This window comes from Sturnus vulgaris, chromosome 6 (assembly GCF_052056855.1).
Source record: "Sturnus vulgaris isolate bStuVul1 chromosome 6, bStuVul1.hap1, whole genome shotgun sequence".
Classification (NCBI taxonomy): Eukaryota; Metazoa; Chordata; class Aves; order Passeriformes; family Sturnidae; genus Sturnus; species Sturnus vulgaris.
Window position 1 is genome coordinate 21,550,320 of NC_142248.1, and position 23,636 is coordinate 21,573,955.

General features: G+C 37.1%; 1 protein-coding gene across 7 annotated transcripts in view; it reads right to left on the minus strand.

Moving 5' to 3' along the window:
- HECTD1 (HECT domain E3 ubiquitin protein ligase 1) overlaps positions 1-23,636 on the minus strand; it is a 59,877-nt gene that overhangs the window by 32,656 nt on the left and 3,585 nt on the right. For 4 of the 7 annotated variants that reach the window (XM_014891274.2, XM_014891297.2, XM_014891313.2 and 1 more), the window contains exons 3-13: positions 9,583-9,817; positions 8,472-8,699; positions 5,669-5,950; positions 5,110-5,398; positions 4,715-4,791; positions 4,529-4,627; positions 4,089-4,203; positions 3,362-3,536; positions 1,852-1,990; positions 1,489-1,659; positions 206-428 (exon numbers count right to left, since the gene is read on the minus strand). In XM_014891274.2, coding sequence (XP_014746760.1) covers positions 206-428; positions 1,489-1,659; positions 1,852-1,990; positions 3,362-3,536; positions 4,089-4,203; positions 4,529-4,627; positions 4,715-4,791; positions 5,110-5,398; positions 5,669-5,950; positions 8,472-8,699; positions 9,583-9,817 — 2,033 coding nt within the window. The remainder of the gene's footprint in view (positions 1-205; positions 429-1,488; positions 1,660-1,851; positions 1,991-3,361; positions 3,537-4,088; positions 4,204-4,528; positions 4,628-4,714; positions 4,792-5,109; positions 5,399-5,668; positions 5,951-8,471; positions 8,700-9,582; positions 9,818-23,636) is intronic. The other 3 variants (XM_014891320.2, XM_014891289.2, XM_014891281.2) reach the window with 1 other exon arrangement.

A 23,636-nucleotide genomic window follows, 5' to 3' on the forward strand; every position in this document is an offset into this window, starting at 1 on the left:
TTAACACAATTCACCAAGAAAGTCAAGTTATGGCCACATGCTATCTGATAAAATGCATCACAATTAACTGACCACCTTCCACCTGTTTACATCCTTTACTATTTAGTAAGCCAATTCCTGCAAAACAAAATAGCCCAAATCAAATTATATAAACAAATGTAACAGTCTCAAAACTTAAACTGGACTTGAATTGCAAAAAGTCTACCTGAGCTATCAGATCCTCCTTCAGGGCTCCCACTGGAATACATTGTGGCCAGCTTTCCATCCAAGATAAATCTGAACCATCCATTGCTACCATTAGATAGCTCCAGGGCTGCAGCATCACTCCAGATATACAGGCAGTCCCTTCCCCTAATGATTGACCAGTCTCTCCAATGGTACGGTTTACCCTGCTGTAGTTCTTTAGCATCCTCCTGTGGTTCATCCTCCTGTAATAACATTGTAGTAAGCAATAACAAGAACCCCCAAAAAATTTCCAATGCATTAAAAAAAAAAAAAAAGGAACTCCAAACAACCAAAAATCCCCAACAGAAAAAAACCCAGACATTCTTAAAAGGACACTCTCTTTAGGAGAGAAAAATTATTCAAACCAGAAGTGTAGGAACCATACTACTTCTGACTGTAAAATGTATCCTTAAAAGTATTCTTTAATAGAATAACATACTTCTTAGGAGTTTCCTTTCACATACAGCTTTATCTACTCAACAATAACAACAGCCTACTGGTTGCAACATCCACCTCTGTTCAAAACCTGAATTGTGAGAAAAGAATCACAGAATTATTGAGGTTGGAAGAAACGCCTAGAGGCCATCTAGTCCAAACCCCTGCTCAGGCAGGGCCACGTATGACTGGTTATCTAGGACCATGTCCATATGACTTTTAATATCTAACCACTAAAAAACAAAAACAAGTGCCCCTCCCAAGAAACCCCAGAAAAACCAAACTCCACAGTCAAATAGTTTAACTGCATGCTTAAGAATTAGCTATAAATTTAATTAAATTGGTAACAGAAGAAGTCTGTTATCCATTCAGTTCATCTGACTGGCAATAAGAGTTAGAAACTGATAAATAACTTCAATATGCACTTACGGCTTTCATTAAGCAGAAAATTATTTCTTTTTTATATATTTAATAACAACATTTAAAACATCTGTAATTATTTAATGCATGAACAACAAAAGATACACATTTTTGACACAAATATTTTAGGAAGGATTCATTCTGTTTACCAGTCATTTTCCAAACACTAGACAAAATCCAGCACCAAACAACTTGACCACAAGGAAGTATGAAAACTCAGCAGATAATAATATGTTAACAGAAAATGCAGGTAGAGAAGACAATTATTAAAACAAGTGGTATAAAATAATAATTAATTTAATATCCTATCTGCCTTGCCCTGGCAATTTTTGTAACAATGAACATTTTACTAGAAGTGTCAGTTTTACAGTAATAAATAAAGCTAAAAAATCAATTCCATACACTTACCTTCTCAGGTTTAGACTCCTCTTCATTTTCATCATCAGATGATGGCCCCGCCAAAGTTGACACTTTACTAATTACACCAAGTCTAGCCAGTTGGTCTAGAAAAAGATCACCACCTTTATCCACTAAATCCCTTATGATTTGCAAGGCTAACAAATGGCCATCATCATCATCCTGTAATACATTGGGATGAAAAGAAAAAAGCAAAGGAGATCATGTTACTTTACACACTGAACTGCCACACGTGGTCACAGATGGACACTGTAAATGTTTTAGGGTTATTTATTAACAAATACATGGAATCAATGAGTATAACTCCCTTTTTTGTACTGGTTTCATAAAGGGTAACATTTTCATTCTTCCTACCTCTTGATCAAGCACGGTAGCTGTTATCTCAACCAGTATTGTGGGCAAGTTGTGGCCAGCATCAGAGTCACAAACCTCTTTCAGCAGTGCCTCAGAACAAAAATGTATCATTTTTCTAATGAGCGCAAGACTTGCTTTCCTTTAAAAGATTGTAGAAAAAAAAAGGTTCTTACAGTGATAAAGCAAGCGATAATCAAAGGAAAAAAAAGGTTCAAGATAAGACTTCTTTTGTACACTATTTATGCATGTTTTCAAAACACAAGAAATTCAATCTGTTTCAATTCTTGTTACTGGTACCAAAATTAGTTCTTGTTACTAAGTCCTAGATTATCTTTAAGAATAATGCACCTCTTTTTTGATTCTACAGCACTATCAGTCTAACAGACACCTTTCTCCTCAACCCTTTCCTAGGTAAACCTATTCTATATCTTTTCTTTATCCACTTTTAACCCTGGCAATTCACTTCTGTACACTTTGTCACCCTCAGAGGTATTCAGCCTTTCATTTTAGTCAAGTATTTCCCATGTTTTGAGATCCCTATAACTTTTAACTCTAAACATATTATTAGATCATGCCACTTTCCACACTAAGAACCATAATTAATCTGAAAGCAAATCACTCCTGTAGGGTTATAGATAAATTTTTTTACTAACTTCCAAAAAACACAATTTTTCTGATTCATAAAGATAACTTTCAAGTAGTGAGCCAACTACATCTTTGCACAATCTGTAACAACAATTAATCATGCATAGACTGTTAACATAGCTCCTTATTTCTTTTAGTTAAAATGACCCAGTTTAAGCTTTCTATCATTAGCTCATATGGAGCTTGTCTTCACTAGAGGCCTTTCTTATCTTGCATTTTCACCCAAAGTACCCGTAAACCCTGGGAACATAAATAAGAGACAGGAATAAATGTCATATTTGTAGTATAAAAGGCTAAGAGGTTATGATCAGATGCAATTCATCACAACCATTATGAGCTGCACAGTATTCCCTTTGAAGTAATAAATTAGACTACATTTTTGCAATTCAACAGAATTACAAGCAGCATCCTCTCCAGTTAATATGCTGTTAAGTACGTCTTCTAAAACCTTCTAAAATAACTTTTTCTAGTCTTGATGATTTTCCAATGAATGTATTTTGATATCATTTTATTAGTTTTCCTCATTAAATTACAACTTTCATTACAGAGGCTACAAACAGCTGTAACCAAATCCTGATGAATAGTGTACAAAACATACTATTTGAACATACAGCATTCTTTCATCATGCTCCTACAGTCAAGAGTATGCTTTGCTCTCCCATGACTAACCAGGCTTTTTCCAACATATCACCAGAAAAGAAAAAAAGTGCTGCTTAAAATGCTAAGTAAAAATCACTCTTGCAACACTTTCCAAACAACCATTTCCATTCAAACATATATTGTCACTAGCATTACTTAAAACTTTTAGATTTACTTTGGCTTTTTTAAGCATGTATTAAGAAATCCTCTCTCATGATAATATTACCTTATTGAAGGCAACATAGTTTGTTGAAATGTTTGTGCAAACACGGGTAATAGTCTTTTCAAGTATATAGGTGCCATTTCTGGATCTCCTTTGGGTTCATTACATTCCTCCTCATCCTTGTTTGCATCCTTCTTTTTCTTCTCATCCCCTTTGTTGACAGGACACATCCAATCCCCTAGAAAATTTTTTACCTCAATACATTCAATTGCAAAAATCAACAAACCAAACAAAAACCCCTTCAAAACATCCAAGTTTTCTTTATCAATATCCAAGTATCTGAACTTGAACATGTATTCCTACAAATATAGAATTTACACATGCATGACTTCTTGAATAAATGTATTTAATAGCAAGTATCACCTGTGACACCAGAATTCTCAGGAACAGGGAAAGTGCAGTTCCCATTCAGAAAGAAAGGATGCCAGAGAAGCTACCAAGGCTGACACACTCTGAATCTACAACAAAATCCCAGTCTAGCCTGATCCCACAGCTGAAGAGCAGGACAAATGGATTTGATCATGCCTGTTCACTCAGTTACTCGTATGGCAATTCCCTTCACTTAACAACATCTTAAAATACTAAGGTTTTTATGCATACTTTATGGGTTAAGGTAGATAGGTCACCATTTTTTTTTCATAACCTTAATAGAGTAAAATTCTAAAAAACACTTAACATATATCAGCATTTCTACTATACAAAGTGTTACGGACTTAAATATTGCACTCACCTGGAGACTGAAGAATAGCTACTACTTCACTGTGCCCCCTTTCCCGAGCTTTGTCTAGAGGAGTTTTCCCATCTTCATCTCTCAAATCAGGATTTGCACCATGTCGTAAGAGAGTCTGAGAACAAATATTTTTATGAATTAAAAAATTAGGATTTCTTCTTCCAAAGTAGCAAATGTGGTTTTCATATATCACTCCTACAGTTTTCTCATGCTTGTAAGTACTCTGAGCTTTTTATAGCTGTAGAGCTAATATAGACTACTTTTATTCATTACTGTCCTACTGCCATATAATGAAAAATCTGTGTTTTGATAAATACTGTAAAGAATATGTAAATATTTGACAGCACATGTGTCCAGCATACTGCATTGAAGAAATTTTGAACAGAACAAGACGACAAGTCAGCAGCTAATGCTTTTTAAGGGTCAGTTTTCAATCATACCTTTGCTACCTGAGGTCTTCCAAAACATGCTGCATAATGTAATGAAGATGACCTCTGACCTCTGTTAACATCAGCACCCCTTTCACAGAGGAATTCTACCTGTTAGACAAGAAAAAGGAAAATAGTTTTTCTAATCTTCCTTTACATAAATAATGCAACTTCTTAAGGGTCTATAAATCAATTTACCATTTCCTGAGTTCCAAAAGCTGAGGCCCAGTTTAAAAGAGTTTGTCCTACATCATCCATAAAATTTACTTCAAAAGCTGAAAGATAAAATTAAATAAAATAGTTAGAGTTCCCACAACTATAAACTAAAGTTCAATAGTATTCTTTAAATAAAAAGCAGGTCTTAAAAAAATTAAGCGTCCTCAATAACTCTAGAGAAGCATTTATGCTCTGAAGTGCAATAAAAAAAGGTGGCATAGGTATGATTACTAACAAGACCTATTGAGTATTTAACGAAAGAAGCAAATTTGTATATGATGGTTTTCAATGAACTATCTAAGCATTTCTTATGACACCTCAGATTATAAAAATCTAAGATAAAGCCAGCATCTCGTTTTCTTTCTCGGAGTGCTTACCTCCTGTGTCGATTGCATCTATTAGTGCATCAGTGTCCTTACTGCGGATGCAATCTATCAGCTGCCGATGAGAACGTTCCCCAGAACTATCCAGTCTTCGCAATCCTGGGATTCTGCCTGTGGATCCAGCACTAGATTTTGGCAGGGCTTTTCTGCCTTCGAACAGTAGCACCAAAAGAAGATCTACTAACCGCATGGTATCCAGTACACATCTCTCGTCACCCTGCAACGCACTTTCTATAGAATCTGGAAGTTCAGATCTTAGGAGATCCTGGAAATAATTAAAAGTCTGAACAATAAAAAATATACAGGGCTTTAGAAAATACTATCAGAATTGGGTTTCATTTCCATATGAAATGTTTCCTTTTTCCCCTCTTTAAAAATGACTTACATGTACATGTGTGTGCACATATATGTGTATACATATATATATAAAAATAAGATCTATAAATATGTATATCCATCTATAAAATAGCAAAATAAATCTTGCATATATTGAAGCATACAAAGGGAAGAGCCACATAAAAACAAAAAGCTGTAATATAAAAGGATTTCTTACATGTGTTACTACTGGAGAGCCTCTACACAGGGTTGACAACAGGCTTACAATAGTTGACACCTGATTACTTAATTTAGAGTCTGCAGCGGTAGAGGGTGCTCCAGTGCTACTCCGTCCAGGTTTGCAAGCTGAAGATGGTCCTGAGGCTGCCCCACCAGCAGCTGCCATGCGAGATAACAACTCCTCAGTTAATCCATGTTTAGCTAATGGGGCTGGGTCAACTCCACGCCGTGTGAATCTGTCAGCTAATGAAGCAAAGCATCTCAAAGCTCCATCTGAAACCTAAGAAAGATGTACAAGAAAAACCAATTAACTATATTTTACTTAAGATGAGAAGATGCTAAGGGGATATCCACAAGAATACAGGACACATACAAGAACTTTTTTCCCATGAAGCTTGATGGTTCAAGTTATATTTAAAGGTCTACATATTTCTCTTAAGCACAAGAAAGTTTTTAATTGGACCAAGCCTAAAAATAGGACAAACTGGGAAAACTAAATTTTACTCTTGAATAACTTCAGATTATCCACTGACCACCTGACACAGAGACATGCAAAAATTTTTATGACAATAAAATACAAACTTCTAAATTTAAGTTTGTCACTAAAGGGAAGAAAAAAATCCAACCAGTGAATCGCACACAAAAAACCCCAGTGACACTGTAGAAACAAGGTTTATTGGTGATCCTCTTAACAATCCAGCAAAAAAATACTGCTGGCCAACTGTCCAGGAAAGGATCCAACATCTTTTCATGTCAATACTGAATATAAAGGAAGGTTCTGCCTTTAACGTTTCTGTACCTATACATTAGAAGTGTCTAAATCTTTCAGATCAGGAGGTTTGCACCAGCCTATGGAGATAACTTCCTTGAGGCACATTTGCCTTTAAAGACATGCAGTAGCAAATCAGACAGATGTCAAGAAATAGTAGAAAAACCCCCACAATACCTATTCCCTAACCAAACTCTGAATCACTACAGTTCTTACTCCCTAAAATGTCAACTCAGCAGTCCATTTTCAAAACAACTGTCTGCTATCACAGACCAAGTACTTCAAGACAGTTAGTCATCAACAGAACAAGACTGCAGTATTAGTCAGACTTCATGAAGACAAAAATCTTCATTAAGTTTGTAGACTTCTGACATGGTCTGTACATGACAAACATTCTGCTCTTTTGCACTGGATTTTTTTCTTAAATGTGTAGTGGTCATTGTTCGTGGCATCTTGCTCCAGTTCTCTGACAACACAGATAAACAGCTCTGCCAATCTTTATGTAATTTACAAACGCTCCATAGATCTCTACCTTAACAGCTGTCAGAAATACACAAGAAAGTTCACTTGTTTAACACACTGCATTAATGGCATGAGTTTACAAAGCAAAAGAGTACTTGGAAAGTATTTACACTTCTTCTTCCAAACTGCAAGTGTAATACAAAGGTTAAAGCCCCAAAATTATAGATAGGCTGCTCTTGGGACCACATTCATCTGGTCTGCCATCAAGTGGTGTTACTAACTGGCAGCCTACACAACAAATGATTAACCCCAATAGTGTAAAAGGACAAGGTAGGGAGCAACAAACTTGAAAAGGGACATTACTGGACAAATATAATACACGTCCATAATACATGTCTAACATCCACTGTAATCCTGAGGCTTGTTTCATGCATAACCCATTTCTCAAGGATACCAGTACAGATTTATTTTCTATCATCGGGGTCCCATCTTAAGCATGCTTATCTTTAAGCTTAACTTCTGAACAATTAAAATTAACTTGATTTGAACTCTTAATTTGAACTCTCATTCGCATCTCCAACAGCCCCAGCAACTGCTTTGCTCTAACACCTTATAAATTAGGAAATAGTTAAAATACTAAAGACTTAATGGCTTGAACTTCAAGAGTACCTTGCCTGAGATGATTAGTGTACTAATAAAATTATTTAATGGCTAAAAAACATGATAGCTTGTTCTGAAATGGCTAATGTATGTCAGCCCCCTGAAAAATTTTAAGCTCTAAAAATACATTTTAAAAAAATTATCTCACAGGCAGAAAGATTTAGTTTCCCAAATATACTGTGCTTAATAAACCACACTGGAGGCTGGATCTGTGCATGTAGAGAAAGGAATGAGGACAGACGTTAGAGTGAAATGGGGACTCAGTTCTGAGTATGGACAAGAAGTCTGACCAAGCTACAGCAACTGTTTGGCTAAATGGCTATTCCAGAGCATTAGTATTACATATACAACAAGATTCTACTAGTAGAAAGACAATTCTCTGGGATTAATTTTCTAGATTTGACAAGGACTACTTCATCTCAAATTAGTAAAACTGCAGTAAAGAAGTGGAGCAGCATTTCTACCAGCATCATTTAAACAGTGCAATATTTTACCATTGACTAAGCACGGTTTCATTGCTTCTCTCAGACTGGCAAAAAAAACATAAGCCAAATTCATTTTTACCTCTTACTTATGCTCAATTTTATAGTGATTGAGGCACAGTCACAGAACAATAAATACTTCAGAAACTGCCTCAAAACACACTGAAAAAAGTTACAGGATATTTTTCAAAACAGTTTTCAGAGGTCAAATAAGACTACATTCAAACACGAGCACTTGGAGCCAAACACTAAGCAAGGTTTTTATCCTCTTAGCATTTCAACTATAAAGGAAACCATCGTAATACCCAAATATAACAACTTCTATGTAAAGGGACAGTTGGGGAGGCCATATAAAGTTACCTAGTCATTCCTTTATTAAACATACTGAAAGTTAAATTCACAGCATATTGAGCCAACTGTTACATTACCTGATGGTCTTCGTGTTTTAATAAACTAGACAGTGATTCCACACAGATCTCTAATGAAGAATCCTGAGGTTCCATTTTGCCACACAGTCTGGATACTACAGCCATAGCTGAATGCAAAGTATCTTTATGAACAAGGTGTCCACTGTCACGAATGAATGTCAGAACACAGTTCAACCCTCCAGCTTCAAACACAGCTCCTGACTCACGGGTACAGATTAATTCTAACACCTATGCCAAAAAGAAATTTAATTTGAATGAAGTACACACAAAAAGTCAGTTATTGATATCTACAGTCTGATACTTATATCCATGTACAGAACTGCTCAAGAAAATGAAATAACAGGAAAAAAGAAAAGCCCACTCTTTCTTAACACCCAGAAGGGGCCAAAGCCTCCAGTACTCTACTAGTTAGTAGTTACAGCTTTCTTCAAAAATATGGAAGCCAATACAAGAACATCTCCCAAAGGCATGGTCATAATAGGTGTTCATGAAGACAGGCAATAATCTCTCCTCCTGGGAGAAATACACAACTCAGAGTTTTGAAACTTGTTAAGAGCACCATTACCCCAGTGAAGCACTTCTGAGTCAATTGGAAATAGTAAATAGGAAATACATGCTTAAATTCTGATGCCATGGAAATCAAGAAGTCCAACTATATGTTACCACATGGCCATGAGTTATGCCTTAAATAAGAGATCATAAGGGTCTTCTAAATTTCTCTAAAAACTCCACAAGGGTGCAGGGGAGCTATATCTAGTGCTATTGAAGAGGCAGCAGACAATTTTTTTGCACCAGGTAATTTATCTGTATCTGGATGAATTCTTAATTTCTTTGGTAGCATAAAAAAAGCCCTTAGCATTCTATTAGCATTCTAGTCATACAAAATAAACATAAAATTTCTTCTAATATTTTTGTTTCCATTTCTATACATTTTCTTAAAGACTGAGCTGTGAAGAGCACCAGACTGACAGTAAGGATAAGCAGTAGTGTCAGCTATGTTTTTGAACCACATTTTAATTTAAAAAATAGGATTGGAATATGAGTATGCTCTTTGGAAATAGCAAATTATCCAATTCCTTCTTAAAAACAAGAGGTTTTTAAGTATACTTACCTTCACACATTGCTCAGCTAAATCTCTGCTCGTTCTGTTGTTAAGTTCAACAACTACTAAACGATTACAAAGTGCTTTGATAGCTCCATCCACTCCCACAATCCTACGGGTGCATTCAGCCGATACATCCAGGTAATACGTTATGGCACGAGCTGTTACTTCCAGTACATTGTCTGGAGCACTTTCATCAAGAAAAATTTTGCACAGTGCTGGCAAAAAAGTTCGAGGAGGGCATCTGCAGGAAAAAAATCACAACACATTACTACTATGCTGTGCACACTTCTCTACGTTAAGCAATTCCATGTTAACGCTTTCCATGCACACATCATTTGCTCAACTTGTTCATAGTTGTTTCAGAACATTCACTTAAAACAATCTCATACACACATGAAAATTCAAATAAGTAATCTGAAAAGATGTTGCATTAAGAAGCCAGCAGAAAAAGATACCCTTTAAATTTTACCAATATACAGGCAAAAAAATTATCTTTTGGGGTTTTTTCAAGGAATTAACCTCATATCACCAAACAAATGCATTTGTTTTCTTAACAGTGCTTCAAGGTTCATGATGATTACTAGCTACTTAATCATGAAATTTTATATACAAAGACTAAAGATTCTGGGTTTAATACACAATTTGATTTTGAGTGGTCCTTTTCCCCTATGTTATTTCCCTTGTGTTTTTGTCCTATTTCAGTCTCCTCGCCTATCCCCTGCCTGATTTTTTCCTCTTAATCACACTGAGAATGTATTTAATTAACGTTGCTTGCATCTATTGCATTTTCTCTCCACATCCATTTCTCAGTTAGCCTCTGGCTCTCCTCTTTATTGTTAGCCTCATTTCCATATGCAAGAATGGTGAAGAACATCCCCAAAATTTCAAAACAAAAAAAGCAAGCTGCAATGGTCCACCTTCTACTCCTCTGACATTACAGAATATAAACTGAAATAATACTTCTCATTATTAGAACAGTTGTGGATAAGACTGATTTGGATCAAAAGTTCTAAGACATGGAGCTATATTTTTAAGTCAATTTATCTTCCAACAGCATATTTAGCATAATTTAGGATTATGATGGCTCACCACAGTGGTAAAAGACTTCCAAGGTGTTGGTGGGGAATTAAGTGAAGGGGATATATGCTGTGACAGTAGTCAAAATACTGGATACCTCAACCCAAGATGTAGGAGACCAGACTAAATCTACAGGAAGCAAATATTGCAACTTTTCCTTCAAGTAGGGCTTTGGTTTTCAAAAGATAGCCTAAAACTTTTCTAAATCTAAAAAAGAAAGAATAACAACATGTTTTTTAGTCTGGAAGACAGGTGAAGTACTTGCTGATGAATCATTCTGAAGACTCAGAGGTTATTCAGTATCCCATCTGGTATGCAATGACTAACACAAAGACACCAAATCCTGGCACAGCAAAATGCTAATAGTTTCCTTCAAGATCTTACCATGCTTTATGAAGTAACTAATAACGCTGCATGAAAAATAAATACATTACCCAACAATACTTAATGACAAATTAATAAGTGAAGCTTCAATAAAGCTCAATCACATATGTAAAATTTATACTAGCCTATCCAGCCTCTACTGTCTGTTGTTCTTAAGAAATTTGTTATTTAACTCTACATCTTTAAGAAGGGTTTATACAGTAACTTTGCATTTTAGACATTATCCTCTGGGGGACAAAAAAAGATCTGAAATTTGTACTCATTATTAGATGACCACCATATACTGACACAAGAAACATTTCTGTACATAAAATTTAAAGCAGACAATGTATTCAAGGATTTTGGTGTTTGATCTTTTATATTGAATTTTATGCAACACCAGGCAGATCACTAAAACACTTATGAACAATGTTCTTCAAATTATATTGCAAGAAAAAAAATCCAATAAACACAAATCTTAAAAAGCCCCAAACCAACCAGACCAACACACGTATTACCAAGTGGAAGGTAAGGAGTTCCACTGTCTATTTTAATACTAGCAAGAGTAGTACACCATTTTTCTTAGATGGCCACACAGCTGCAGTTAAAAGCCATACTCAGCAAATCTAAAACGTACATATTTTCTATGAATTAAAAGCTTATAAAGAAACATAGCAGAAAAGGAACTCAGCCGTGTTTTGGTTTTTTTTAAAGGAAATTTAAAAAGGAAATTAAAAAAATTTAAATTCCTGTCCTTAAAACACCTATCCACCAGAGCCAATCACCCAGAAGACACAGTAAAATACTAAGTTACTAAGAGCATATAATTTATATTGAATTCTTTGTCAGCACACAAATACCAGTGCACTGTATCAGCAATGCTGTCCTTACAAAAGCACAGCTCTCTAGCACAAACTTCAGGGTTGAGGGTTTTTTAACCCTTCTGCCAGAACCTCGATCTACACTAATCAGAGACCACCTTTTCAATCAGCAGGTACAGAACCATCTCCACTTGATGTCAGTGTATTTGTTTTCTGACTTACAGCAATGATTTCCAGTCTTCCCATAAGAAAACCAGACTTCATCACAGAATCACAGAATGCCTGAGTTGAAAGGGACTTTAAAGATCATTCAATTCCACCTCTCCCACCCTGTGCAGGGACACCTTTTACTAGATCAGGTTGCTCACAGCTCCACCCAACCTTCCCTTGAACACTTCCAAGGACAGGGCATCCAAAGCTTCTCTGGGGAACTACACTGGGTTTGTGTGACCAGGTTTTAGTAGCAGAGGGAAGCTACAAGGGTGGCTTCTGTGAGAAGTTGCCAGAAGCTTCCCCCATGTCCTGCAGAGCCAATGCCAGGTGGCTTCAGGATGGCCCTGCTGCTCACCAAGGGTGAGTCAATCAGGAATGGTGGTAACACTTCCGTGATAACATATTTAAGAAGGAAAAGAAAAAAAGTCATTGCATAGATATGGCCAGAGAAGAGCAGAGTGAGAATATGTGAGAGGAACAGCTCTGGAGACACCAAGGAGGAAAAAGGGCAGGAAGTGCTGGAGTTGAGATTCCCCTGCAGCCCACGGAGAACCACGGGGATGCAGAGATCCACCTGCAGTCCATGGAGGAGACCCAAACTGGAGCAGATGGATGCCCAAGAGAAGGTTGCAAACCCAGGGGAAACCCATGCTGGAGCAGGCTGTGCCTGAAGGACAGCACCCCATGGAAGAGTGACCCACACTGCAGCAGTTTGTGGAGAATTGTTGCCCATGGGATGGACGCACATTGGAGAAGTTTCTGGAGGACCATCACCCATGAGAGGAACCCCACACGGGAGCAGGGGAAGGACTTCTTCCTGAGCAGCAGCAGGAACAAGGAGTGATGAACTGACTGTAACCACCACTCCTCATCTCCCTGCACTACTGGTGGGGGAGGAAGTAGAGATTGGGAAGGAAAAAAGGGTAGGGGAAAAGGTGTTTTTAAGACTTATTTTCTTTCTCATTATTCTGCTTTGACACTGTTAATAATAAATAGTTAATATTCCCAAATCAATTTGGTTCTCCTATGACAGTATTTAGTGAGTGATCTTTCTCACACACCTTATCTCAGTCATGAACTCTTCATTATATTCTTGCTCTCCTGTCCAATTGCAGAGGGGGAACAACAGAGTGGCTTTGGTGGGTGCCTAGCATCCAGCCAAGGCCAACCCACTACAGTAACCTTGTCCTGTGACCACATGCTCTTGTAAAAAGTCCCTCTCCAGCTTTCTTCTAGGTTCCCTTCAGCTATTGGAAGCCCATCATTAGGTCAGCCCAAAGTCTTCTCTTCCTCAGGCTGAACAATCTCAATTTTCTCAGCCTTTCCTCATAGGAGAGGTGATCCATCCCTCTCATCTTCATGGCCCTAATCTGAAGTCATACCAGGAGGTACCTGTCCTTGCTGTGCTGGCACCCCAGAGCTGGTGCAGCCCTGCAGGTGGGGTCTGACAGAGCAGAGCAGAGGGGCAGAATCCCCTCCCTGGCCCTGCTGCCCATGCTGCTTTGGATGCAGCCCAGGACACCCTTGGCTCTCTGGGCTGGGAGTGCCCATGGCTGGGTCATGTCCAGCCTCTCCTCCAGCAGCACCCCCAGGTCCTTCTGGGCAGGGCTGCTCTCATCTGTCCATCCCCAGCCTGTGCTGATACCAAGGCTTGACCCAACCCAAGTGCAGCACCAGCACTTGACCTTGTTAAAATTCATGAGAATTCCATGTGCCCACTTCTTAACCTTGTTCATCCCCCTGGAAGGTACCCCACCCTTCCACTGTGTCAGCCACACTACTCAGCTTGGTGTCATCTGCAAATTTACTGAGGGCGCACTCGATCTCTGTCTATGACATTAATAAAGATATTAAATAACACTGGTCCCAAAACAGATCGCTGAGGGATACCACTTGTCACTGATGTCCATCAGGACTCTGAGCTATTGACCACTACCCTCTGCATGTGACCATTCAACTGATTTCTAATCCATCTAACAGTTCACCCAGCAAATCCTTCTCTCTCCAATTTAGAGAGAATGATATTAGGATGAAGCCTGTCAAAGGCTTTACACAAGTCCAGATAAATGACAACGGTGGCCCTTCCCCTTGTGCACTGACAGAGTCACCCCATCAAAGAAGGCCACAGGGTTAGTCAGGCAGGGCTTGCCCTGGGTGAAGCCATGCTGACTCTCTCAAACTGCCTCCCTCTGTTCACCGTGTGCCTTAGCACAGCTTCTAGGAGGATGTGTTCCAGGACCTTCCCAGGCACAGAGGTGAGGCCGACTGGGCGGTAGTTTCCAGGGTTCTCCTTTCTACCTTTATAGACGGGTTCAATGTTTCCTTTTCCAGTAACTTCGGATTGCAATGACTTTTTATGGAGTCATGGAGAGTGACTTGGCAATTACAAGCAGAATGGCTGTGGAGTCTCCTCTGGAGATATACAGATTACACCCACAGGCACACACAGACCATATAGATAAATTCAGATTTTTTTGCCTTGTTGAAGTTCCCTCAGACCTTATCAGCGTGTAAAGTTCCCTGAAAACAACAATCAGAACTACCAGTTCTGTCATTCATACACAGTCTAAATCAATAGTTCAGCCTGCGATAGCAGGCAAGAAGGATATATGAACATCTCTGATGCTCCAGCCATGATCTTCTCAAACAGGCTAATCAATTACAGAATAGAATTGTCTAGCTGTCATTTTGAAGGACTTCAGTCTTTATACTGTAGCTAACTTTTCTATCAGTAACTGCATACAAACAAAAGGACACTGGTCAGCTTTATAGTGATCGCCTTTAATCCCCAAATTTGCACTAAGCGATGACATGAGTCTCCTGTGCTTGAAACTATGAGCATCAGCTCTGCATTGTCTCATGGAGAAGAATGTGCCTGTATGAGTAATGCCAGAGAAAGAACAGGGGTAGGTGGGAACACCAGCCCCACAACGGGATGGGGTGCAACACCATCGGAGCCATACAGCAAATGCCCAAAGTACAGCTCTCCCTTCTGTTCAGGTAGCTCCACTGAGGATTTCTCTGGGCAGGTATTTCACCAATAAAAAGAGAGGTAAAGTGTTGTCCTTATTCAGTGGATGGTCTTTATGCCTCAAAATTGTGAAAATGGGTTTTCAGAGTAGCCCTTGAGTCTTCATTCAATCCAATCCCAAGTAAAGGCACTAAAGCATAAGCAAAGGCAGCAGAGGGAAGAGAAACCCACTGTTTACCTAGAAGCAATTCTAGCAAACAGGCCAAGCACAGCACCTTCTCAGGACCAGCCCCTCTTTTTATTGAAGCACCAAATAAGCAAACACAGTTAACACCAGCAGGAACCAAAGAGTGAATCAGACACATCATGTTATGTATGCATCACTATTACAACATAATTCCAAGGTAAATCCTTACTGGCTTTCTTAGGCAGGCCAACAGATCAAAAGGACCTAAAAATGCTTCAAATATTGGCTGAGGAAGATTAGGGTGCTTTAATAATATAGACCTTCCTGCTGTTCCAGCAATGCTCAGAACTAAAATGTATTTTGACAGGTAGTAAATCAAAGCATTCCAGGAGTGTCCATAAAACAGACAAAAATTGAACATTGGACTCATCCTTAGAAAACATGGGAAAAACAAGGCTGTCAAAACTTCCTGGGATAGAAGAGAAACTGAGGTCAGAGCTACAGCACTGAATGAATCGATGTGACAGGATAGCAACCAATGGTCAGCTTTCAGCACACTTCCATCTACTGACAAATGATGCTTTTGATTTCCAAGAGAAAAACACACCAGTAATCCTGCCATTACTGCTAGCATCAACACTTACCAAGGAAAAAAAAAAGCTAAGTGCACAATATCTAAGTCATCCCAGTATTAAAACCGGGTCCACATGTTGCTTTAATCCAGATCATATATTAACTAAAAATAATATAACTCATAAAAAAAAGAAAATATGACATAAAAATTCCTGAAGTTGTAGGTGAGGAATCACTGTTTACCATGACCTATATGCAGTGAAACAAGCAAAAAGATAGTGGTGAGTTTTCTTTAATAGTGTTTATTCTTTCAAATCAGAAAATAATGGCAAATAGAAGTTCAGGTTTCTATTTAGGTCCTTCTTCTAATAAACATGAAAATGAAAGGAAAATATTTTCAGATTTTTATTCTAGGCAGCTGTATTAATATCATATCGGGCACTTCCTAAAGTACTTCAAATGTGTACTTTAGAAGATTAGGGACTACTTAGTGAATTAATGAGGTCACTCTGTGTTACTCCTTAGTGAAAGACCGATTTCAAGTTAATAAGGTTACTCTACAACCCACACTAGAGCTCTTGCTAATTGCTTTAAGTCTTGTAGCTCTCACTGGCCACCCAACTTCATTCCTGTACTTCCAGGAGAAGAGCTGCTGCTATTACTATCTTCCAAGTTTTCCACCCACCATGTTTCAAAGATCTTGCTGACAGATAGGTTTGCCCAAAAGAGGTAATATTCCGTATCAATATTTCCCATATATATTATAATCGATGAAGATTAGGGTACTAGAGCATTGTCTGTTTCCTGTACTGACATCAAGAAGTCAACTATATTAAAAAGGTGCTGATTCTGTAGGATTTCTATTTAAATAAACATATTCATACTTTCAGTGTTAAAATGAGTTATTAGGTAGTAAAGCTCATAATACACAAATTATTTAATATGCATTCTTTCTCTGCAAAAAATATACTTGATCTAAAAACATTTTCTAAATATCATAATCATCTTGATGTCAAAAAAAAAGCTAAGAAAATATGTCAGTATAGTTATATTACTACAGAATTTACAGCACTATAATCAGCATAACTCCATATGCTGACACACTTCTGAACCTTTACACACACACACACCCACCTCTTTAGGAACAGAAATATCCATAAGGATACAAAATTCTTTAAATAGCTACAGCAGTAATCTCCTGCCAGTGCTAATCCCTTAAACTCTAATGAAGTGACTCAGCTGATTTTACAGCTTGCCAATGTAAAAAGATACGAAGGAAGTAAAAATAGGCACTGTAAACTCATTTCTGTAATTACATTTCATATTTTAATGCACTTAAAATCCTTACCTAAAACAGTAACAGTAATAGTGAAGACTACACTACTGCCCTGCTTTAAAAAAAAAGTTAAAGCAGGAAAAAAGACCAGTTCAGTTAATTCCCAAAACAGTTAAGAACTACTGCTAGCATTAGGGTGTGTTACTCAATTCCAAAGTAACCGCTGGATTCAGTTGATGTGGAGCCCGTGGCATGTGACAAAGCCTTCAGTGAAGCTGCCTGGTCCAAGACATGTGACTTGTGGCAGAAAACCAAGCTCAGCTGCCTGCTAGCAATAGCTGGATCTTTAATGCATACCATCTGCTGAGACCAGTTAAAAGTGAGAAAAATAAGGAATTATATGTGTTACACTACTTAATATATAATAATTTAAAATAAAAACTAAAATACTGAAGCTAACTCTCATTAGTAACAGTTTTTGAGGAAAAATATACCAGATAAATAGATACAACAATACATCACACAACTTGGAAACTTTTAAGAACACCCTGCACAACTGATTTTTCTTAAAGCAAAAGTAGTTTCAACTAATTTCTGATTATTTTTTTCCTTTCTGTAGTTCTTTCTATGGGAAGAGATCTCAGACTTTCCCTCATGGTTTCTTTTGCTGGAAGACTGTTTTGTTTCCACATACGTACCAAAAGCAACAGCACAGTAATCAAGACCATCTACAAGAGAACCCAGACACCTGCACTGCCTGTATGTATTCTTCTGGATTCATCACCAAAACACATTTTGCACTGTTTTCATATAACACTGTTACAATATAAATGAAGCCCAAAAAACATCACTCATGGGTAAGACTTTAGACACACCATACTGTATTTTAAAGGTACAAGGGAAAAGCAACTAAAAATTAACTGGCAATTTAGGAACTTTTACCAGACTTACAAAACATTAAAATTTGCATAACTCTGAATCTCTACTCTTAATTGTAATCACAGCCCGGGCCAATAAAATTAAGCTGGAGAATTAACATTCCACCCTGTATTCATTCCCGTAGAAACTCCACTTTATTAGAAATTAAAATAAATTAATTTAGAATTCGAACTTGACATTTAAAAATACTTTCAAACTTTCCTCGAGCTAAATAAATGACAGAGCTCAACCCTCTTCTGAGAGCTCATGATTAGGCAGGAAGACAATTAGTATTGGACATTTAGTGTTCAATTACACATTCAATAAGTATTAGCTGTGCAAAATGAAAAATAAGGAAAATCCATATGAGGAAACAGCTTCCACAGAATAGGTAATCCCTGTATTTCTAAATAAATTATCATTGGCATTATTCCTGAATTTGTAAGGGATGTGTTAGGCTGCCTTTTGCATTTTTCAACATCTTATAAAAAGCTATGCCATACCTCAGAGTAATAATTCCATATGTTTGTTCTCTAAACTCCAGAATTTGTAAATATTTTACAGACACTTAGCACATAATAGCTCAATAAATTAAAGGATGTGAAACTACAGGTCTTTCTGCCTGTGATTTCCACTAGCAGCAACCTCAGTTGTGCAAACAGATAATGCTTTGAGTACATATTACATTTGTCAACATTTCAAAAGGAAATAAGCCATTTAAACAAAACGTAGGATTTTGTATGTATGACTAAATATGCACTTCTCCCCACTAGTTTCTACTGCATTCCCAGGTGCTCAAAAAAAGAACTGACTTGCACAAGAAAACTTCCACTTCCCTATTAGCAATCTACTTAACATCTGTGCTATCTATACATCTTCTTAAGAGGCCAATATTAAAAATCACTTGACCAGTAGTCAAAGGAAGCTCGCAATTTGAAATTCCTGTAACATTTTTTATTGGTCTCATCCAATGTGTTAGGAGGTTAACACTTTCAAAAGTTCATTAACTTGATGCTTTAACATTCTCCACTCATCTTTTGCACAGTACTTGCAAGAATCACTTCAGTTTTATCTCACACTTAATATTCTGAACAAAATAAAGGATACTTGACAATACCACTAGAAAAAAAAATTAAATGCCAGACTAGTAAATAGTGACAGTGTGATGAGTTGTCTGGAATACCCAGAGGCACAGGCTCATTTTAAAAAAATGTGTTTTAACACACACAAATGCCAAGTTACAGATCTTAGCCTAGGTAATACATCAAGCCATACCTAAGCAGCAAGCACTCATATCCTTGAAAGCAACTCTGAAGATAGATAACTAAAACTACACTTACTGTAAAAAGTTTTGGAAACATCTAACTCAACCTGGCACGTTTAACAGTAAGTCAAAGGCACTACTACAAACAGCATGGATGAAGGCAACACTGGAAAATATTTCTGAAGAACTCGTAAACTGCAGAACTAGAGAAGGGGAGAAAGACCAAGAGCTGATGAAATCTTTGTGTGCAAAGCTACATTCACAGTAAGAACAGTAATGCCTTTTAATCTAAATAGGAAAAGGTGAACTGACCGCTGTCTAAAATTCATCAGACTGGAAAACTCCTATGGAAAAGAACAAGCAAATTTCAACAAAGACAACTTAGGCTGCAGATTTAATAGCAAAAGAGAGGGTAAAATTAAGTAGGATGCCCTCTCAGAAGCATTAGCTACACATTATGCTTGCATCAAACAAGATGCTCAATCCAGTAATAACCATATAAAATATAAGGGCCAGGACAGGAGAGTGGATGTCAATTTAGACTTAATCTTTCCCTCTGACCTTTGCAACCATTAAGATTCTCAAAATAACTAGACAAGGTTAATTAATCTCCATACTACCAGTGACAATGAGGCCACAATTCCCATTTTATAAAGAGCAACCAGAAAGACATTAGTATTTTAAAATTCTTATGGCTGGGAAAAAAAAAAAAACAAACTAAAAATCAGGGATAATTCTAAACAGTATGTTGTAACAAGATTGCTCCCTGAAAACTACAGAGCCCACCTCTACTTTCATCTCAGCAAATCACTCTATAGGATGCTGAAGATCCCACTATATTGGAGGCCACAGAGTAAATTACTCCAGTGCAGGTATTTCACCACTGCCATACCCTCTGCCTTCATTAAAAGAAAGAAAAAAAGCTTATTAGGAATCAATCACACGGGACTTGCCACTTAAAAGCTTACAAAATTTCATTTGGGAGAGATGTCTGCATTAGTGCAAACCAGTAATTTACTAAGAATATGTGCTTTTCAGGGCTTAAAATAATGAAAACTGTAGTCTATTATTGACAGTAACACTTACTCTAATTTACTCACTGCTGCACTCCAGCACAAAAGTGTAACAATGATCTGACTTTATTTTTTCCTTAAAGTAACAAAACTAGCAAATCTCTAGGACATAAAACGTGAAACCACCTTGATACCAACAGAGCTGCTCCCTCAGCCTGTTAGTTTTTCCACAATCGTCAGACCTGTTAAAGGGCACTTTACTGACTGAATTACAAAGATGCTTTGTAAAGGCAGCCCAGATTATAAATATATTCCTGAGAAATCAGCACTGTGGATTCCTATTCCTATCTCTAAAAGAAAAATTGTTTTTCTCTATACATCTAATTTTGATTTACTGGAGTGTCACAATCTGATAAAGACAGGGAAATATAGTTTTAAGCAGCTGGAGGTAAAACTAAACCGTTCCACATTACTCTTAACAGTCTCACTAGCTCACATCAATAGTCTTTGATTCACTAGAATTTCTTCTTATATTTGTTAGCAAATACAAGATAAAGATACATATTTTTCCCCTAGTGAATAGATACTTTGGAAAGAAAAAGGTTTAGTGTAAATTAAAGTAAACATGTTTGATCTAAAAAACAAACTCAAAGGATCTCTATTTTACACATTAGAACGTTAACGTATGACCCTTTGTGCAATTTGTTTTTATTTGTCAAATGAGCTGATAACTCCTGATCATTTTTTGCTTATCAAATCTGTTAATGCCAAATATACAGAACAGCCAAACTTAACAGAACAGCCAAAGAGGAAGATGTTTCCTCCTTCTGAGCATTAATAAAGCCTATTTCATCCACTGTGTAAAAAAGGTTTTAAGCAGGTCTTACTTTGTTATACTAGTGCCTTAATCTACAAATTTTCATTGTAATTAGTTGCTGTAAAGTACTTTTACTCTGACAGACAGCAACAGAAAGCCCGACCAGCAGAGCTTTTTAAGAGCTCTAATTTTATTTCTCCAAAAAAGTGAAACAATCACACTAGGTGAAAAAAGAATAAATTGAAACACCTATGCTGAAAAGGGCTACATTTATAACTTGAGATTGCTACTAGGGGCCTCAACATACATTTAAACTGCTACAGGGAATTTAGAAGACAAAAAAAAAGCCCATAATTTCCGTTAAGTTTGTATTAAATGCATTCTTTAAACTCCTGTTCAAGTGGATTTAATAGAGCACAGTTTAACTACAATTTGGGACAAACACAATCACAATAGTTTTGCTGTTTTACTCCAACTTAACTACTTAACAAAACTATTTCTCCTCATTCATTAAGTTTCTGTTGTTCAAACTAGTGGCTTTTGCTGCTGGTAAAACGTTAGCATTCTTCGATGCCAAGTGACTAGCAGTGTCTGTGACTCATTATCACCAGAAGATGAATATGCCACTGATTTTTGTAATGTTGACATATGAGTAACTTCAAAATAATTTAATTGGATGTAGTATGTAAATCTGGGAAGAAGTAAAGAAACATGAATTATTTGGCAGCACATCAGCTGCATAACCCGAAATCTGCTGTGATGCTGCCAGAACTCTGCAAGAATATTATGAAATACACCACCCTGCATGTGTTCCTGCTTCCGGTTTGGAGGTGACCTGAAACACTATTTCTATATCCATTACTCTTGTACAAAAGCAAATTATTACCTTTATCATTAGCTGTACCATTTCCTTCAGAACATGTCTGCAAAGCAACCCTGTTACTTTAGTGCAAAAATGAAGAGCAAGATTCTGAATCCAACATTTCAATACTTCTTTTTTCCATTCAACTGTGTGCTTTCTTTGCTAAGTAAGATTGTGTACTGCCCTTAACTCCTTAAGAAAGCACGATGGAAACTGTGTTGTGGTTTTAGAGATGGTGCATACCATTCATGGCAATATTCTTAATGTGGTCTTGTTTCACAGCTTTGACAGTCCTCACCATATGCAGCTTTTAATCACCAGATGTACTTCACTGAAATGATGGACCTTTTTCTTAGCTTACATCACAAAAGCAAATAATTTCTTATGTAGAAATGGACTAATACTTAATATTTAAAGTTACTCTAACTAACTAAGCTGTGAAAAACACCCCATTTCCTTCTCCAAGAAACTGTTTTACAAGTCCAGCTCAAAGTTGTTGAGTTTCATAGATGAAAAATTTTCTTTAAAGTTTTATCAACGTATAACTAATAGCAATAAACAATTCCAAGATCTTCAAAAAACATGTGCACAGAATACAAAAACCTGGAAATGCTGTTCTTACTTAGTAGAAGAAAAAATTTGTAAACTGTAGAGGCTAGATTTCTTACCAACAGAAAAATATATCCATATTCTAGATCAGGCATGCACTGAAAACACTTTCAAAATTAGTTCCTGAAAAATGGGGGTTTAGCAGCCCTTCTGTCACACGGTAAATCTCCTATTTCAGCAAACACCTCTCTACATGCTGTAACTTACTGTAACAGCAGAAAGTAACAACCTTCTTCAGCAGGTTTAAAGAGCAGCTTGCACTTGCAGAGAATTAGAGGAGTCCAGTAAGCCCTGACAGTGGCAGGAACAAGAGTACGGTTGGGAGGAATAAAAAGGGTGGGTGATAAATGGGAGGATGGTAATGAGCTACCACGTCAGCTCCCCCAGTACCATGGTATCAGACCATGTACTTCAGTATATTCAGAGCCAATATTAAGTAGCAGTTTCAACATTATTGCAAAATCACTTCAACAGGCAGAGAACTTTGTTAACTTCTTCCCCTATTTACATTTCATTCTCTTCTTTTTGAGGACAACTTACAAGAGCAAAAGAAACAGAGAACCTGGAAGACCAGTAAAACTAAACTACAACAACAATCAAAAGAAAAATTAAAATGCCAAATGGCATTTTAAATATTTCTTCTTTCAGACATAAATAATTTTAAAACCACAACAGTGCAATAACAGAACATTCATTTATATACAATTTCAGAAGAAAAAAGAACTTGGGCTATTTAATTCATTTATATTGAAATATAAGTAATTTCATTTATATTGAAATAAATAAGATGCATAAAACTCACAACTGGTTTGTATTTTTTAAAGTTGACATTTCATTCCTGATTCAAATACACAGAAGATAACCTTAAAAGTGCTTATGCCTGGTGTAGAAGCAGGCAGTTCACCCAGATTTATCAGAAAACTTAATTCTTAAATACCAAGTCTTTTTCTACAATGGTGAATTCTGCAGCTCCCCCAGTATCAGTTCTATGAGGATAGACAGGGAAGTTGAATGGATCTCACTACAGCAAGGGTCTTCAAGTCAAAATTTTACCTGTAAGCTCATCAAGGCAAAGAACAGGAAGCTTCAACTTCTA